Here is a 19,862-nt window from a genome sequence, read left to right on the forward strand (position 1 = left end):
ATTTGGGCTGCAAACTGCCAACACCAGTCGCGGCTTTTTGTCTAGTGCTTTGGTCTGGAAGTGTGGTGTGAATTATTCGCTTTTTTTGTCTAAATAAAAAATAAATAAATATCCACGGCTCCAGCGACGAAGATCAGACACACACACAACCCTCCCCCCCCCCCCCCTCCCCCTCCTAGCCACCCTCACAACGGACGCGCAGCGCGCAGTCTACGGCGACGCGTGCGCTAACTGACTCCCTTGAACAAGGACCCCGGATGGGTTCGAAACTAGTCGGGCTAACGTCGACTAAATACGTGAGTACAGCCGTTGACAGATATTATATTATATAATTGGGAAATGTGTGGTCAGATTCAAAAGCGTGATGAATAATATCTTCGATAGCTCCAGGACTGTAAGTGGAAGCTTCTAAGCAGTGGACTAAGGACAAAGAAAGGAAAAGTAAAGGATAACTCACGTATGCACGACAATTCTTCGTAAATTCCTTTTCTGTTCACTTCACTTTCTTTTCGCGAGAGAATTGACCACAGCTGAGGCGTTCAGGCGATTAGCGACACGTTTACACACGTTTTCAACACGACACGGCGTCCGCCATTACGGATTCTTGGAGCGGCGCAGCGTGTTTTCGAGTTAAGTGAAAGGCGAATTGGTGCGAAGGAGAGATATAAATATATGGGTACAGGAGTGTGAAGGAGAGAGCTGGCTTTAATAATTTTAATTCTTACCAATGTGTTTATGGTTAGTCAGAGGGACACGCGGAGAAATCTCTCCCCCTGCCAGCTCATTAGCCATAGCCAAAAATCCCCGAAGAGAAATTATTAGCCAGGTTACCGGGGCGCACCAGCTCGAATACTGCTCTTTCCCTCTGATGCCTCCAAAAAAGACCAGCAGCCCACTGGGAGGTTACCTGGCTGGCACCCCAAGCGGTGATAGCCTAGTGGCTAAGTCGCGTCGGCCTGCTTGTCGGGAGGTCCAGCCCCCCAATTGTGTAAGAATAACCATTTCATGGCCATCGCAATCGTCAAGAATTCTGCCCTTTGATTGGCTGTGAAAACATGTAAACAGCGAATCAACCAATCAAATGGCAGAATTTCTTGACGATTGCGATAGCCATGAAATGGTTATTCTTACACAATTGGGGGGCAGGTTTGATCCCGTACACGCACCTCTAACTTTGTGAAGTTATGTGCATTTTAAACAAAAGGTATGGTGCCAACTAGTCCGTCCGGGGTATGAGGCGGAAGGACGCCCCGCACACCCGCACGTCACCTGCGATATCCCGCACCGGGCTAGCGCGGGGCTGTGCGGGTGTGCGGGGTGTCCTCACCCCGATTGCCATCTCAACCTGTCGCGTACTACACTTCTATTGCCGCTTTCTTGTACGATGGTACGGAACCCTTCGTGTGCGAGTCCGACCCTCACTTGACCGAGTTTGTTCCAGTTTGTCCCGCTACTACGTGCTGAGCGAGGCGAACGGTCAGTTCTTCTTGCACGACGGCGACTTGCGTATACCCATCATCCACACGCCGCTGCAAGACTGCAACCAGCCTGACACAGGTCATTATATCATCATCATCATCATCAACCAATAGACGTCCACTGCTGGACATAGGTCTCTTGTCCCTACTTCCACACGCCACGAAAATATCTTCTTTCCAGCGCCAATTGAGTATTTTACTACTGAATTTTGAATTTGATAAATATTATTACTTCATTATAAACTAGGATGAAAATAATGACGTACGCTGAAAAAATAATTAAAATCCAACAAGGATTTACAAAGTTACAGGCATTTTAATTTTGGAGCGGGAGGGTCTTCTATCCCTTTCTCGCAAAACGAAAACTTACTACCAACTACTATGGCATTTGTCAAAATGACGTCATTATTCTATATTGCTATCTCTGTCTAATCAGAAATATTTAAATGCTTATAACTTTTTTGTTATTTGATCGATTTAATTTATATTTTTCAGTTAACGTCATTATTTTTATCCTAGTTTATAATAATCTAAATATATAAAAGGAAAGGGTGACTGACTGACTGACTGACTGACTGACTGACTGATCTATCAACGCACAGCTCAAACTACTGGACGGATCTGGCTGAAATTTGGCATGCAGATAGCTATTATGACGAAGGCATCCGCTAAGAAAGGATTTTTGAAAATTCATCCCCTAAGGGGGTGAAATAGGGGTTTGAAATTTGTGTAGTCCACGCGGATGAAGTCGCGGGCATAAGCTAGTAAAGTAATAAAAATATTGGAGTCAAATACCCAATTATGTCAAAAAAAGTTATGACAAAAATTCCTTCTCACTTTCAGAGGAGACCTGCGGGGTGATAACGTATCTCGCGACAGGCTTGCGACAGGCGTCAATCTCGCTATCATTGCTGTCAAACGTCACACGTAACAGCGGCTACAGAGAGACAGCAATCGAGCTCTAGTTCACCCTCTATCGGACAAAGTCAAAGTCAAAGTCATATGATTTATTCAAAATAGGTAATAAATTTATCTTCGATGGTCAGTTGTTGGATTTGTAAGATATAGTGGTGATATAATTATTACGCAAACTTAAAACTACGAGGGTTCCAAACGCGCCCAGGTCTGAGAAGACCTGCCACACAAAAAACTCAGCCGGGTATTCTTCGGACAATCTATGAACTGTCGCATTGCTACTGCTGTCGCGTTTCTGTCGCTACTGCAAAGTTTTACGTAATCACCCCGACGTGCTCTGTAGTGACCCGGCGATGGGTTGATCATGATGATGTGTATGTTTCGGCAGAGGACGTAAAACTGGATGAGGAAGACGACACGAAGGACGTGACGATCGTGAAAGTGGAGGGGCTGGACTCCACCCCGGACCACAAGCAAGAGGACAAAGCTCAGAGTTCCACCAAAACGGACCAGGCTGATCTTACTGGTAAGATCATTTCTATTTGTTTTTTTGCAATCTTACCTTTTTTTTTTAAATAGAAATAGTGAGCAAACGAGCAGGTGGGTCACCTGATGTTAAGTGATTACCGCCGCCCATGAACATTTGCAGGACCAGAGGAACCGCCGATGCGTTGCCGGCCTTTTATGAATTTGTTGGTCCGCCCCTTGAATAACCCCGTGTTGTAATCTACCTGGTCTACTATGTAAGTGACCTAGCTTCAAATTGTTATGACCCCTAAAAACTCAGGGTTCCGTACCTCAAAAGGAAAAACGGGACCCTTTTCTTATTCAGATACAAGTTAACTAGCTATGGTCTCCCACCACACTAGACCAGAGACAATTTAGAAATTATAAATTACCAAATTACCCCTACTAGGGATCGAACCCGGGACCCCCACTTATAAGATCGCAGCGCTCACCACTGCGACAGGAAGGTCGTCAAAACTACTTGTATCGTTGTTTGTTGCCAGTATTTCGTAAAATGCAACATATAAAACATTTTTTTCTCGTTCTCTCCAGGCTTCCTCCCATCGGAGTCGATGTCTCTGTCTCCCTCTCGCCTGCTGCGTGACGCGGAGGGCTGGCTGGAGGGCTCAGTGCAGGACTTCTCCCTTAGCTCGTTCCTAGGACATCTGGAGGGACGGCCCCCGCCTGAGTTAGCGGTAAGACCCATTCGTCTCTAACTCTCCCACCGGAGTCCCCATCCTCTCTCCCTGTTTTTTCCCCTCTCCCCCTCTCGCCTGTTGCATGACGCGGAGGGCTCAGATGTCCTAGGAATAGTCCTAGGACATCCGGAGAGCCGCCCCCTCTTTAATTTAGCGGTAAGTCTCGTTTGACTCTCTCTCTCCCTTTCTCCGCCACCGGAATAGCACTCTCTTTCTCCCTTTCAACATACGGTTGAAATTAATTTCATGAAAACAAAACATGGAGGCGGCTATATAATTGGTATTTTTGATTTATTATAATTTAAGCTCATTTGTTTACTAAAGTGTCAATCATAAATTGATATAACCCCAGCTTTAAATAAAGATTTAAAAAAATTGTTGATATATTTTCGGGGTTCCGTACACAAAGGGTATCGAGGGTACTTTAATACTAAGCCTTCGCTGTCTGTCTGTCGGCGGGCTGTATCTCGTGAAAATTCTCGTGAAAATTTCAACTCATGTGTATTTACCACTAGAACCACAAATAAAAAATAAAAAATGGCCATCATGTGACTAAAAAGAAATAAAAAGTATAATAATATCTTGTAGTATGTTGACGGATAACAGAAGTGAGTGGAAGAAGAAGACTTGTTGTGCCGACCCCACGTAGCGTGGGATAAGGTAAGGAAGAAGAGTATGGTACGGAACCCATCGTATGCGAGTCCGACTCGCACTTGACTGGTATTTTTAGCCTATTCTAGCCTACCTAGTGCTTCATGGGTACATTTTCATGTTCACCTTATTGTCACAGGTGGATTCCCAACTGCAGTCGCTGTTGGCTGAGTCCAGTGTGGACTACGTGGCGAAGTTCGCTGACCTGGCGGCCGAGGTCACTAACGAGCCTGACCTCTCTGATGACCTTACATAAATATATCTTATCTGGATATTATAATAAAACTAGCTTATGCTCGCGACTTCGTTCCCGCGAACTACACGAATTTCAAACCCCTATTAAACCTCCTTAGGGGTTGAATTTTCAAAAATCCTTTCTTAGCGGATGCCTACGTCATAATAGCTGTCTACATGCCAAATTTCAGCTCGATCCATCTCGTTAGTTTGAGCTGTGCGTTGATAGATCAGTCAGTCAGTCACCTTTTCCTTTTATACATATATTTAGATTTAGATTAGATAACACTATTTAATTATTTATTGATTATACATTGTAAGTAGCTACAGTGTGTGTTCACCCAAAAATTATATGTTGTGTGTTGAAATATTTTGCTACAGCAAAAAATTGTGAGGTTATTCAAGCTATGCTTTTCTAAAAGTTACTTCTGATATAAATCACGTATTGATTAAGTAATTAAGACGAATTATGTACCTACCTACATAAATAAAAAATTTAGTTGAAATTTAGGTAGTTTCTTTTAAAGTTTTATCAAGTTTTCCTAGACCCTACCATAATGATTTATTGATGAGGCATCATAAGTTAAACGGTTACTATGCATCGCACTAAGGCTGATATAACAAGAATAATTATAAGTACATCCATCGGCACAGGGCATCGCATCCTACCTAAGACCGTCCATAGTCTAGCATCAGTATTAACTTGCGTATATGTCTCGCAAATGCACGTGGCCGCATTTTAGTGACGTCAGCACTAGACTGAAGTTTCGAGTTGATGGTATATTTTTATATTTTTATTTCGGCTGACGTCAAAATGACATGGTTCCAGTGTAATAGCAATTGGCAATAATTTTGTTTCCAACATCGGTTTAGGTTTAAAAACCTAGAATCCAGTGGTATAAAAAACAATAGTGTCATTACGACATTGCAAAGCTGTCAATTGTCAGTAACTTAAACTCATAACTGTCAAGAATACATAAAGGGTTATGTTTATTTGATCACTTATTTATCACGGTATTCAATAAATTATTAAAATAAACGATGTAATAGAGTCAACAATTAATGCAATAGCTGTTATTCTCTTCCTATTCTATAATTAGCATTCTGTCAAAGTGGCGTGTTACTGTAATTTCATCAAGATGATTTTCGAACTTCTAACGTAAGTTTTTTATTTACTCATTATGTTTACACATATGGTTTGATTTTAATAAGCTGCATTTACAAACTATTCTACATTTCTCTAAGCTAAATTTTGTGATCATTTTCTCAAAATAACATTTATAAGTATTAATGTTAAAATTACACGTAACGTGAACTTTTTGCTTTCTCTTTCGGTTTCTTAAGTAAAAATTTCTTATCATTTTACAATAATGTTTTAAGGATTAGATAAAAACTGTGTATCTAGAAATAACAAGTACGAAATACTCAAGTAACGATGGACCTATAACAAGTGACATACTTTTTACTATAATTGCTTTCTTCGAATGGAATTTTTGAAAATCAGGGGTAGAATTTCCAAACTTTCTGAAACACGTTTCTTTCGAAAAACCAAGCAAATACCTTATTAATACCAATTTTCAAGGATATAACTTGAAAAATGCTTTCATATAAACTTTCATCCCCCATTCAACTGGAATTTCCAAAAATCCTTTCTTATTGTGCCTACATTGTGAAAATAAACCTTCTGTCAAACTTTCCAGTTTCTAACCCCAGGCTGTGCATTGATAGTTAGATCAGTCAGTTATTCAAGACACATCTTTTTATTAGTCAAAAGTGATAATTCATTACGTACATAAACTTTTTATAGCCTTGAAAATGGTGATAGCCTAGTGGTTAGGACGTCCGCCTTCTAATCGGAGGTCAGGGGTTCAATCCCGGGCATGCACCTCTATCTTTTTAGAGTTATGTGCATTTTAAGCAATTAAATGTCACTTGCTTTAACAGAGAACGAATCGTGAGGAAACCTGAATGGCTGAGATTTCTCCATAAAGTTCTCAAAGGTGAAGTCTACTAATCTGCACATGGCTAGCGTGGTAGACTATGGCCAAAGCCCTTCTCACTCTGAGAGGAGACCTGTGCTCTGTAGTGAGCTGGCGATGATAAACTTATTTTTTTTTATTTACAGTTTAATAATAATACTGCCCATGTTGTTAATTGGAGTACTACTGTTTGGTACATTCGTGATTGTGCCCTGTGCATTCATCTTCGCATCTTGGTACATGAGGATCAGGGAGAGAAAGCTGCAAAGGAGGAAAAAGGATGGAGCCAACATAGCCTTTTTCCACCCGTACTGCAATGCGGGAGGTGGTGGGGAAAGGGTTCTTTGGGTTGCTATAAAGGCAATATTAATGAGGTAATATTTTTTTTTAATTTTTTTTAATAAGAATATTAGCCATGTTAGATGACTAATATTCCCCTTTCCTTTCCAACTAAGTGTCAAGCTTGTGCTAGGAGTAGATGTATGACAATAGTGCAATGGGCGAGGTTTGAACCGTTAACCTTTCGGTTTTCAGTCCAGTCCTCTACCCGTTGCGCTATTGAGGCCTTTGGTGTCTCTGGTATTTGTGAATTACTAGTGTCTCTGGTAGGCTACTGTAAGGTATCCTTACTGTAGCCTCTCAATATATTTACAAGTAGTTGATGCCCATGACTGATGCTCATGTTCGTCATGCAGGGATTTAGGTTTTAAAAAATCCAGTGGGAACTCTTTGATTTTCCGGGATAAAAAGTAGCATATGTCACTCTCCAAGCCTTTAACTATACCCATGCGAAAAATCACGTCGATCCGTTGCTTGGTTGGGACGTGATTGAAAGACAATCCCAAAAAAGAAATGCACTTTCGCATTTATAATATGGGTATGGATTACAGCCATGCAAATAAAACAAAGTACACAGTGTTATATATTGTACGGTGGTTCAGAACCCTTCACATGTAAGTCTGACTTGCACTTGACTGGTTTTTTTCTTTCAAAGGTACCCAGACTCTCACATCTACATCTACACGGTGGACACAGCAGACCCCACAGCTATACTGAACAAAGCTCAGAACCACTTCAACGTAAAGGTTGAGCCGGATAGAGTCAACTTTGTGAGACTGAGTCTAGGGAAGTTGATAGAGGCTCAAACCTATCCATACTTTACGTTGATGCTGCAGAGTTTAGGGACCATGGTGTTAGGGATGGAGGCATTTATGAAATTTAATCCAGGTATGAATAAATTTCAATTATTTACATCCGTTCATTCAATCTTCAAACTGTTGTACAAACGGGACCGTATTACTAAGACTCACCTGTCCTTCCATCTGTCTATTTGTATGTCTTTCTGTCTGTCTGTCCGTCTGTCACCAGGCTGTATGTCATGTGCCATGATAGACAGTTGAAATTTTCACAGATGATGTATTTCTGTTGCCGCTAATAACAACATTTACGAAAAAATATAATAAAACAGGTATTTAAGGGGGCTCCCATACAACAGTTTTACCAGTTTTATAGATAACTAGCTGATGCTCGCGACTTTGTCTGCGTGGATTTAGGTTCTTAAAATGTCGTGGGAACTCTGATTTTCTGGGATATAAGTAGCATATGTCACCATCATGTTTTTAACTATACCCATGCAAAAAAACACGTCGATCCGTTGCTCCTTTGCGACGTGATTCAAGGACAAACCAACAAACACACTTTCGCATTTATAATATGGGTAACTCTTTTATATATATAGACTAGCTTATGCTCGCGACTTCGTCCGCGTGAACTACACAAATTTCAAACCCCTATTTCACCCGCTAACAGGTTGACTTTTCAAAAATCCTCTCTTAGCGGATGCCTAGGTACATCATAATAGCTATCCTCATGCCAAATTTGAGCTGTGCGTTAATAGAGCAGTCACCTTTTCCTTTTATATAAAACACAAGTTTAAAAAGTCTATTAAAAATATGCTCCTGAAAAAAGCATATTACACAATTGAAGATTATCTAAATGATAAAAGAGCGTGGATTTGACCTGCAGCTCGTTCCAGCAACGCACAAGACTGCAAATACTATTTTATACATGGCATAATCTTGTACCTATATCAAATATTTGAAAAGAGCAACCGCCGAGTTTCTTGCTGGTTCTTCTCGGTAGGAAAGGCATTCCGAACCAGTGGTATGCATCCGACTATTCGAAAGTACTTGTAAAAGTTTATACGAATAAAAAAGATTTTCATTTTCATTTTCATATATTTAGGTTTCGCTTTTATGTATATAGATTAGTGTGAAGTGTGATGCATCCATTCCCAGATATCTACATCGACACAACAGGGTGCGCGTTCACGTACCCAATATTCCGCTACCTGGCGCAGTGCCCGGTGGGGTGCTACACGCACTACCCCACCATCACCGCGGCCATGATGCGGCGCGTCAAGCACCGCCTCGTGAGCTACAACAACAGCAGCGTTATCGCCCGCAACCCACTACTGACTTGGTGTAAGCTGCTGTACTACAAAATGTTTGGCTGGGTAAGACGCTTCTCATATCTGACGTCTCGCTCACTCATAGGCAACAACCCACATGACTATGAGTGAGCGACCTATACAAGATAAGAGATTTATGGTCTTATGATGGCGGTGTCTAGCATCGCCTCGTTGAGCTACAACTACAGCAGCGTTGTTGCCCGTAACCAACTACTGACTGGTGTAAACTGCTGTAACTGTAGCTGTAACTGGTGTAAAATAAATAAAAAAATAAAAATGATTGGCGCAGTCGGTAGGATTAATCTAAGGCAAGAAACTACAATATAAAATATAAATAAAACGGTAAAATTCGTTTGCCCAATAAAGCGCAACCTAACATCGACTAAAAGCAGACCAATGAAATACAGACCTTATTGCTTGAAGTACATGAACAAAAGAGACTCGTGCTTTCGCGTACAAAACATGATGCGTAGACAACAACCAATAGCGGACGGACGCGCGCTATGATTGACTGAGACATTTTCGCGCCATTCAAAAATAAGATTACTGTGCAGGATCTTGATCGGCGGACTTTGAAATTGGTATTCATTATACACTGTAGTCTGTAGTGGTATTATTATACTCAGAATTAATATCGTGATAAGATATACCTACACAAATATCAAGGTTTATATTTTGTTTCCAGCTGTATGGTGTGGTGGGTCGTTGCGCAGACATAGTGATGGTGAACGGCTCATGGACGGAGGAACACATTCAAGACCTGTGGAAGCGACCACTCGACACCCACCGCGTCTACCCACCGTGTGAGGTTAGGATTCCTCTAGGCTTCTTTTAAATATATAAAAGGAAAATGTGACCGACTGATCTATCGACGCACAGCTCAAACTAATGGACGGATCGGGCCGAAATTTGGCATGCAGATAGCTATTACGACAAAGGCATCCGCTAAAAAAGGATTTTTGAAAATTCAACCCCCTGAGGGGGTGAAATAGAGGTTTCAAATTTGTGTAGTCCACGCGAATAATATGATAATGAGATTAATAATAATTAATTAATGTGTTGAAAATTGCAATACTATTATCAATTCCTATTAATTATTTTATTTGTATAGTAAGATAACCGGGATAACCTAACTGGCAATGTGTGGTACAGCTTTAAAAAATAAACGTTTTTCTTCTTCTTCTTCTTCTTCTAAGATAATATAAATTCTAATTTTCCAAATTTGCAAGGCATGGTATGGCAGATTGTGGCTCGAAACAAAAATAGTATTTAAAAACTTATTCATGTACCTTTACCTACCTACAATCAGTACCGTCAATGCGAAAGTGTGTTTGTTTGTTGGTTTGTCCTTCAATCACGTCGCAACGGTGCAACGGATTGACGTGATTATTTGCATGTGTATAGATAAAGACCTGGAGAGTGACATAGGCTACTTTTTATCCAGGAAAATCAAAGAGTTCCCACAGGATTTTTAAAAAATCAAATTTCACGCGGACGTAGTCGCGGGCATCAGCTAGTCAGATAAATAATACAATATAAATGATTTGGTTTGATTTGAAAAATGTATTTTTTTAGGTATCAGAGCTCAAAAAGCTGCGTTCTCTAGTGCGGGACTCGGATCCGATCAGGATTCTGTCGGTGGCGCAGTTCCGCCCCGAAAAGGACCATCCTCTGATGCTTCAAGCTATGTACGAGCTCCGTAACCTGCTGATCAAAAACGAAATCCTGTGGAACAAGGTATAGTCAACAAATTAAATAAAAATTACATATTTTTTAAACTCAAAAAATATTTTTTAAAATCAAAACTTAGTTTTTTATCAATTGGGGGATGGGTTGATCATGGTGATGATATTATTATTCTTCAAGAAAGTCAATTTTCAAACATACAAAAACAATATCAGTCATACATTAATTTTTGGAGTTCTTTTTTTTTTTAGATAAAACTAGTCTTAGTGGGGTCGTGCCGGAACTCTGAGGACGAGGAACGCGTCAAGAACCTGCGGGACCTGGCCAAGCACCTGTCTATCGAGGAGAACGTCCAGTTTGTAGTCAACGCGTCATATTGCCAGCTGTTGCAGCTGTACCAGAACAGCTCGCTCGCGATACATGCCATGTGGAACGAGCACTTCGGCATCAGTGAGTATACTACGCTGCAAAAACTGGATGTAGTGTTCATCAACATTTCATGTAGACGTAGAGATTCATTAGTCATGTAGATGTAGAGTTTCATCAACATTTCATGTAGACGTAGAGATTCATTAGTCATGTAGATGTAGAGTTTCATCAACATTTCATGTAGACGTAGAGTTTCATCAACATGTCACGTAGATGTAGAGTTTCATCAACATGACACGTAGATGTAGAGTTTCATCAACATGTCACGTAGATGTAGAGTTTCATCAACATGTCACGTAGATGTAGAGTTTCATCAACATGTCATGTAGATGTAGTTTCATTAACATGTCACGATATAGTTTCATTAACATGTCACGTAGATGTAGAGTTTCATCAACATGTCATGTAGACGTAGAGTTTCATCAACACATATCAATGTAGACGTAAAGTTTCATCAACACATATCAATGTTAATACTTTATCATCAGGTGTGGTGGAATGCATGGCGGCCGGCCTCATCACCATAGCGCACCGCTCGGGGGGACCCCTGGCGGACATCATCGAGACCTCCGCCGGCTCCCGCACCGGCTTCCTCGCGGCGGAGCCCGACGAGTACGCGCGAGCCATCCTCGAGGTGATAGCGTTGTCTGCTGAGGACAAGAGGAGGATCGTCGAGGCTGCCAGGTGAGATATTTTGTAGGGTTCCCTACCCGAAGGGTGCCAACGGGACTCTATTAACTAAGATCTCGTGAACCGTAATAGGTAGAGTTGTTACAGAATGTGTATTTCTATTGCCGCTATCAGTACCCATATTATAAATGCGAGTGTGTTTGTTTGTTGGTTTGTCCTTCAATCACGTCGCAACAGAGCAAAGGTTCGACGTGGTTTTTTTGCATGGGTACCTATAGTTAAAGATCTGGAAAGTGACATAGGCTACTTTTTATCCCGGGAAATCAGAGTTCCCACGGGAATTAACAAAAACCGGTACTAAGTCGCGGGCATCAGCTAGTAACAAATAATAAAAATTTCAAAATGGCCGCCTTGAAATTAAAAATATATATATATTTCTTGTACAATGGTTACGAAACCCTTCGTGTGCAAGTCTGACTCGCACTTGACCGATTTATATTTCTTTGTCTCTTGTTTCAGAGCGTCAGTCGATCGTTTTTCGGAGAAAGAATTCGAGAAGGCATTCCTAAGAGCAGTTGAACCTTTGATAAGGATAGATTGATATTGAATGTTCACAGACTAACGGAAAATATAGACGGAGATATCGCGAACAAACGTTCCTATTTCGTAGTGTATACGTAAGCGGCGGCGCGGTTTGAACTCCATCAATAAAAAAATACAGGATGTAAGTAGAATGCTAGCAAAAACGAAGACAGGTGATTGTACTAATGATAGATAAAATGCGAAAAATACCTGTATTTTCTAAGGTTCGCAAGGAACTTTGCGTAGATAAGTGCCGCGAGGTTAATGCCGCGTTGTAGACGGGGCATTAACCTCTAGTTTTGCACGCTATACATTGCCGATTTGAAAAATACTAAAACTACAAAACTACAAGGTAACTAAATCGGCTTCTCTCAAGCGGTTTCATTTATTAGCGTCCAGTCTATATTTTCCATTAGTCTATTGTTGTAATGTAATAAATTCCATTAGTATTAAGTTTAACATTAATATTTAAGTTTTACATAGGAATCGAAATAAATTTTACCAAAGTTATACATTTCTTTTATTTTACAAAAAAAGAACACTTATTACAAGTAACAATAAAATATAGGTAATATATTAATTTATATATTTTTATGTCTGTCTGTCTTATCTCTTTACGGCTCAAACGCTCACGAAATTTGGTGTGTATAGAGATAGGTTACTTTTATATCAGAGTTTCCATGGGATTTTTAAAGAACCTAAATCCATGTGGACGAAGCTGCGGACATTAGCTAGTTTTCAATAAAATTCATGTCTAATAATATTTTAAACAGTTTGAACTTTTGTGATTTAGACACAAGTTCGAGCCTTGAGTCTAAAACAGGATTGATCTAGTTATACTAAACTTTCGGGTGTACTTTTTATTTATTTATTATATCTTTTTCTTACAATGAAAATAAGAAAGGGACAGACAATCTTAATTTAAAACTGTCAAATCCCGTGACTTTAGGTGCCAGTTTTGAGTATAAGTGTCCCAAGTAGTCTTTAATTTGAAATTCCTTTTTTAACAATATTAAAATGTGCAAATATACTTTAAATTTAGTTAAAAGAATAACATCGGAATCGACGCCACTTATAAAATTTAAATCTTAATACATTTTTCCTATAAAATCATTCTTAAATAATATTAACAAACATTGTTATGAGACTGAATACAACAGATTTTATGTTTAGGTATACTTTTAAAGACGCGAGTCTTAAAATATGATAGTCCAGCACTGAATGACAGCTACAGAGCTCATTTGACATTGGTTGGTTCTACATTGCTGCTTCACTGAGTGATATTAAAATTATTTTTCGTAGAAAACCTTCAATGGATTAAAAATAAATGTCAAATGAGCTCTGTGCCTATCATTGCATTGCATAGTGCAGATGGTAGTCTTGTTCTTGTATTTAAGTGCAATAAATTATTATTATTATTATTCTTTCTGAGTCAACGAATAACCCCGCTGGGAATTTATCGATATGTAGAAAAACAAAAATCGAAACCCACGAATTTAGTTTCAGTAGGTAGCTATTCAGTCCCACATTATTTTACATAAGTAGGTATTTTTTTTACATTTATTTGAGAGGAATGTCAATGACTTATGTAATCATTATCTACGAAGATACTCTGCCTACACGATCTCTTGGTATCAACCGGAGTTCAGACCCGTGCTTCAGGAACACATTGCCTGAAAAAAAAAAGTACTTACATTACTGTCCAGGCCGGAAATAATAATAGCACATTATTGTCCAGGCCGGAAATAATAATAGTACATTACTGTCCAGGCCGGAAATAATAATAGTACATTACTGTCCAGGCCGGAAATAATAATAGTACATTACTGTCCAGGCCGGAAATAATAATAGTACATTACTGTCCAGGCCGGAAATAATAATAGTACATTACTGTCCAGGCCGGAAAGAGTAATAGTAGATACATTACGACATTACATTACAGGCGACGAAGTCGCGCATTTTAAATGCAGCAACTGACTGACTTATCAACAAATTACTGTCCAGGCCGCCCGAGATTATTAGGAGGAGGCGTCAGCCTACCCTGCCGCTTGTAGACCCCTTCTCCTACCTGCTGTCTGCTGAGGATTGATGCCTATACCATCGTCCGTGATGATGGCGCTCGTGGCCGGCTCCACGCGGAACTCTTCCGCCGCGAACTTCAGCACGGCCGTAAACGGAGTCGCGTCGGGCACGCTCAGACTGAAAACAATATAACAATAAGCTCTCAGAAGCTATAATATTGGAGATGCCTCTCAACAAGTTAGAAGGAACTTATATTAGGGTTTCTGTACTTCAAAAGGAAAAAAAGAACTTTTATATAGGATCACTTCATTGTCTATCAAGAAACCTATAGGGTACCTACTTCCCGTTTACCTAGAATCATGAAATTTGGCTGGCAGGTAGGTCTTATAGCACACTTAACGGAAAAAATCCGTAAATTTCATTAAATCAAATCTAGGAATTTGTGGTTACATCACAAAAAAAATAGTAGGTAGGTATTAATAACTTTCAAAAGTTGTTTATTGCATATTGCATATGCATATTGTTTTTGAGTTATCGTGCAAATGTCGAAAAAATACGACTGGTACTACAGACTGTGTACAGAACTCTCGGCGCGCGAGTCTGACTCGCACTTGAACGATTTTTTTCGCTGAGAAATGCTTTTACGTATCCTCCCCGAAAGCAACGCAGATTGACCACGTATACGCAGCCTGGGAGCCGCAGAACCATGCAGCGTTGTTCACGTTGGGAGGGGGTCTTTCGCTTCCAAGCGTGATACGCTTTATGATCCATAAGATGCCTCGGAAAAGTCCAAAAGTCATTTGTGGGTATGGGTATAACCTTTTATAACAAAACAACTTTATACAAGTTTAAAAAATCTATTAAAAGTATGCTCCTGAAAAAAGCATTATATACAATTGAAGATTACCTAAATGATAAGAGAGCGTGGATTTGACCTGCAGCTCGATCCAGCAACGCGCAGGACTGCAAATACTTTTCCTATACATGGCATAATATTGTATATCAAATCTTTGAAAGAGCAACTGCCGAGTTTCTTGCTGGTTCTTCTCGGTAGGAAAGTCATTCCAAACCAGTGATAGATGCAGTTGACGATTCAAAAATACTGTGCCTAATGTTTAATTGAAAAAAAAATATTTTTATTTATTTATTTTTATTTTATACACCTATATTACGCGTTAAATCGAGCCGGCAATTGAGGTATGAGACGGGGGGACGGACGCCCCGCACGTCACCCGCGCTAAGCATTCTCAGATTGATGAGATGAGATGTGTCTCCTGGTGGCTGCTTTTTCCTACATGTGTAGCAGTGGGAGGGCGGGCGGTACCTACATGTCGCATGCTGCATGTTACACCATACAGATGCGACTTGTTTTAGCGGTTTATAGCAAATTAGGCTTTTGGTTCATTGTATTTTTATTATTTGTTGTTATTGCAGAAATAGATATTGTGGCTAATTCCTTTGTACACAATCTCTAAACTAAACTAAAATATCACGTCTAAATCTATTGCTATCCCTTTCATAATGTTGCTTGCGGAAAAGGAAAGCACTAGATGTAGACCTGTTAATTTAGTTTAGTTTATTGTGTACTATAGAGAATCGGCCCAATTGTATGATTATTTCAAGTCTCTACGTATTACGGTATTAGTGTATTAACAATATGTATTTTATATTCTTATTATATGGTTTACTTTATTTAGCTATTGTTATTTAGGTTTATTTTACACCACCTCCCATTGTCCATTTGTTCGTTTTTTCCCTAGCGTTAAGGTTGTCTGGAAGAGATCGCTATTTAGCGATAAGACCGCCTTTTTGTACCTACTTATTAAGATTTCTTTTTGTAACCTGTCATTTGTGTTTCTGTGGTGCAATAAAGTATATACATACATACATACATACATACGGTTCCGGTTCCCGGGATACAGCTTGCTGACAGACAGCCGTTGAATGGACAATGGAGGTGGTGGAGGGGTTCCTTAACAACTAATGAAAGAAATCCATTTTTTAATAATTCAAATAAATAAAACTTCAATCAAAATAATCAGAAGATCATAAAAAATATATTATTGGTCAATCCTATAAAAACAAAATAAATTCTTATAAACCATTATATTATGCCTAATTCTAAGTAATTTCAAGTCAACATTATCATTTATGTAAGTACATTTATCTACATAATTCATAATAAATATATTGTAAAAATTCAATATTGACACTTATTTCTTCATACCATCAACAATGTTTCAAATTTTTGGTATATAATTTTATGTACTAACATAGAAACAAATAACATTATTTTAACTACAAGTCCAGCAAATTGCTATTGCGCTGGAACTATGTCTCATATTAACATCGAAATGACGTCATTTTGACGTCAGCCGAAATAAAAATATACCATCAGCTCGAAACTTCAGTCTAGTGCTGACGTCATTAAAATGGCGGCCACCCGCATTAGCAATTTGCAGGACTTATAACTGATATGATATAGATACAAAAAAAGCAGTCTAGTGTGAGTCAGACTTGCACACGAAGGGTTCCATACCACTTTGTTATGTATTTTTTAAATTTACATAGCAACCATTTTGAAATTTTTATTATTTGTTGTTATTGCGGCAACAGAAACCTTTTTTTTTTAATTCAGATACAAGTTAGCGCTCTTGACTGCAATCTCACCTGGTGGTAAGTGATGATGCTGTCTAAAATGGAAGCGGGCTTACCTGGAAGGGGTATGGCAGTTTGTATTAAACCCATACCGCTTTGGTTTCTATACGCCATCGTACCGGAACGCTAAATCGCTTGGCGGCATGGCTTTGCCGGTAGGGTGGTAACTAGCCAAGGCCGAAGCTTTTCACCAGACCATACCAGAAATTTAGAAAGTATAAAATTCCAAATCCCTGCCAGGAATCGTACCCGGGACCACCCACTAATAAGACAACAGCGCTTACCACTGTGCCAGGGAGGGAAAATATCAACTCTCTACCTGTTACAGTACATAAGCCACCACTTATTGACAGACCGGCAGACGGACAGCCAACAGAGGCTTAGTAATGGGTCCTATTGGCCCTTCGAGTATGGAACCCTAAAAATCTTTATTATGATTTCTATCAAGAGTTCTGAATCTCTCTTTCCCAAAAACTAATATTAACATTACTTTGATAAATCAAATCTAAAAATACTAACTTTAGATTACCATCCTTACAAATCTTTTGTACATTTGAGGATAGTTCGGAATATGTAAGATCAATATAAAAATATTCCAGTGACATATTCTGTTCAATCAATTTGCCCGAGTCGATCAAACCTTTGCATATTAATACAAAAATTTCATTATGATTTAAACACATTTGAGTAAATTTGTCTTCCTCTGTACGGAAAAGAAGTTTCCAAAATTTTTTGTACAAAACATTTTGACTCGACATCACATTTGTAAATCCTTTAGCGACTACCTTGACTGCATTATGATACTTAGGATTGTTATTGCAAAGGCATACAACAAACATGTCTACCACATCTTGCTTGCAGTTCTGTAATATTTCATTGATAATTTTAATAGAATCATCATCACATTCAAGTTTAGAGAGAAAGAACTGACTTTTAAATTCTGATTGGCTACTTTTACATAGTTCTGTTGGCATGTATTTAAACAAAGTATCTTTCGAGGCGACCTCTAACATGATGTCTGATAAATAAGCTTCGAGTTTCTCTACCGAGAATAGGTCAAGAAATATAGTAAAACCTGCGTCCATTTGATCAATGTTAGCTGAGGAAGTTATAATTTTCTTTAAAATATATCTAGGTGGGTCCGACAGACAGTTTTTTAGGAGTAAACTTGGTCCATTTGTTTTTTTATTTAGTGCAGATGTAAACTCATTTATTATGTTCTTTTTTGTCAATTTGTCTCTACATTTCTCTATGTGTTGTGAGATTAAAAATGCATTTCTCATCTGTTCGTGAGTGGTATCGTCATTTGGCCAGTTTTCCAGCTGGCACAGTGCAATAAACCTTTGGAAAAAGTCTAGGAACTGTTCCAGGAAAATCGACTCCATTTCGGAACGTCGCAACTTCAACGCAGAGCCCGTGAATCGTCAGCATCTGGCAAATAAAAAAAATACTTTTAAAGCCATAATTTCGATTTTTTTTACAGTTTTAGTATGAAACACGGTCACGGTTTTCTACGTTGAAGTTGCACTGGCTAAGAACTTATTAGCTGTTAATAAAATAAAGGAAACTTACACTTTAAATGGGAGTTTTGGATCTGAAGTCAGAGTGATCTTGAAGGTAACTTTAGACCTAAAACGAAAGTTCTATGGTTTAGAGATCGACCTTAGTAAAGCTAGGATCTAATAATTCTTTTGCTTTTGTCACTTACATGTTGAAATAAACAGCACCAAACTATGATAAAAGGAATTTTGTGATTCGTTTACTTGTATACTTTCCCTATACTTGTAAGAATGTGACATTGACACATAACCTCCAATTTTTTGTGACGTGACAAATGTCTTTGATGCTTTGTGATTTTTTAAACTGGTTTTACGGCTCTGGATTCTAGCTTTTTTGAGCCTAATGCTTTGTGAATTGTGAACAATTATTGTGAATAGAACAAAGGCTGCCAGCAAATAAAATCTCCTCAATTTTAGGGAATATATTGAAAATGTCAATGTTGAAAGTCCGAGTAAGTTTTATCTCATTATAAATAAATGAGAAATTGGGAAAGCTATCATTGTTTCCAAATCGATAAAAAATAATAAGAACCATTGATAGGTCATGGACTTGCAACCTATCGTGTTTAGCTAGTCAAATACCTACCTACTATATACCTAATTATCTAGTAGGTATAAGTCCCGCAAATGTCTATAGCGCTGAAATCATGTCTCATTAACATCGAAATGACGTCAGCTGAAATAAAAATAGGTACCTATACCATCAGTACGAAACTTCAGTCTAGAGCTGACGTCACTAAAATGGCGGCCACGTGCATTAGCAATTTGCGGGACTTATAGCCTAGCATAGTACCTAGCTAATACCTAGCGTCTGGCTAACGAAACTTTCGTTATGATCATGATGACACTCACAGACCACTATTACTCCCATAGACTATACGTATAATAACTGAATACCTTCTGAATACCTACTCCTACGACTGGAGAAGCGCGGCAAATTTAAAAAATATCAGAATGGCAAATATAAAGTTAGTATAAACCTTGATTTCGTAAAACCTGCATCAATCAGTATTGAGTGATTGGCTGAATTTGTGCAATTCTTGTCGCAAAAATGCATTGTAGCCTCATTCAATTCATTCAATTGTAGATCATTGCAGTGAGCGAGCAACAACCAATCAGGAGGTGATTGCTATCGTGACATTGTAGCTGTCATTCTACCGCAATCAAGCAGCTAATTTTGATAGAACAGGAAATAAAAGTACCTAAGTAATTCTAAAGTATTAGCCTTTATTTATTTCCTTATTTTAACACATTTCCCTTGTTTATAAACTTTTACTTTCAGCCTAAGTTGAATAAATGACTTTTATCGATAAATTTGTATTTACACAACTCACAAACGAAAGGCTTTTCGCCAGTGTGAATTC

At 38.9% G+C, this 19,862-nt stretch overlaps 3 protein-coding genes across 4 annotated transcripts in view; 2 read left to right on the plus strand and 1 right to left on the minus strand.

The window, feature by feature from the left end:
- crm (cramped chromatin regulator) overlaps positions 1-4,962 on the plus strand; it is a 43,014-nt gene extending 38,052 nt beyond the window's left edge. The window contains exons 17-20 of the mRNA XM_034980356.2: positions 1,442-1,557; positions 2,782-2,919; positions 3,453-3,595; positions 4,389-4,962. Coding sequence (XP_034836247.1) covers positions 1,442-1,557; positions 2,782-2,919; positions 3,453-3,595; positions 4,389-4,505 — 514 coding nt within the window. The 3' untranslated portion in view covers positions 4,506-4,962. The remainder of the gene's footprint in view (positions 1-1,441; positions 1,558-2,781; positions 2,920-3,452; positions 3,596-4,388) is intronic.
- A 475-nt stretch (positions 4,963-5,437) lies between these two features.
- On the plus strand, positions 5,438-12,769 carry Alg11 (ALG11 alpha-1,2-mannosyltransferase). Its single transcript, XM_034980586.2, has 9 exons — positions 5,438-5,642; positions 6,609-6,836; positions 7,457-7,689; positions 8,760-8,977; positions 9,618-9,740; positions 10,508-10,669; positions 10,870-11,068; positions 11,536-11,731; positions 12,197-12,769. Exons 1-9 carry the CDS (start codon positions 5,623-5,625, stop codon positions 12,276-12,278), a joined length of 1,461 nt encoding a protein of 486 aa, XP_034836477.1. The 5' UTR covers positions 5,438-5,622; the 3' UTR covers positions 12,279-12,769.
- Ufm1 (Ubiquitin-fold modifier 1) lies at positions 12,766-18,787 on the minus strand. 2 transcript variants are annotated; one of them, XM_034980795.2, is made up of 4 exons: positions 18,648-18,787; positions 18,512-18,568; positions 14,328-14,458; positions 12,766-13,932 (listed from the first exon to the last, which is right to left on the minus strand). In XM_034980795.2, coding segments are annotated over exons 1-4 (264 nt in total). In that variant the 5' UTR covers positions 18,650-18,787; the 3' UTR covers positions 12,766-13,858. The 2 variants fall into 2 exon arrangements, with proteins under 2 accessions (XP_034836686.1, XP_034836685.1); XM_034980794.2 differs by lacking the exons at positions 12,766-13,932; positions 14,328-14,458 and adding an exon at positions 17,008-18,370 and having other exon boundaries at positions 18,648-18,742.
- Between the last annotated feature and the right edge of the window lie 1,075 nt (positions 18,788-19,862).

The sequence above is a fragment of the Maniola hyperantus genome, chromosome 22 (genome assembly GCF_902806685.2).
Source record: "Maniola hyperantus chromosome 22, iAphHyp1.2, whole genome shotgun sequence".
In the NCBI taxonomy this organism is placed as follows: domain Eukaryota; kingdom Metazoa; phylum Arthropoda; class Insecta; order Lepidoptera; family Nymphalidae; genus Maniola; species Maniola hyperantus.

What these genes read in the sequence shown, in the direction of transcription:
- Ufm1 (XM_034980794.2), bottom strand. Translation starts at nt 18,324, where the DNA reads ATGGAGTCGATTTTCCTGGAACAGTTCCTAGACTTTTTCCAAAGGTTT.
- Alg11 (XM_034980586.2), top strand. Translation starts at nt 5,623, where the DNA reads ATGATTTTCGAACTTCTAAC. An exon ending in ATGATTTTCGAACTTCTAAC is followed by an intron (nt 5,643 to 6,608) that starts GTAAGTTTTTTA and finishes TTTTATTTACAG; the next exon opens with TTTAATAATAATACTGCCCA. An exon ending in ACTACAAAATGTTTGGCTGG is followed by an intron (nt 8,978 to 9,617) that starts GTAAGACGCTTC and finishes TTTTGTTTCCAG; the next exon opens with CTGTATGGTGTGGTGGGTCG.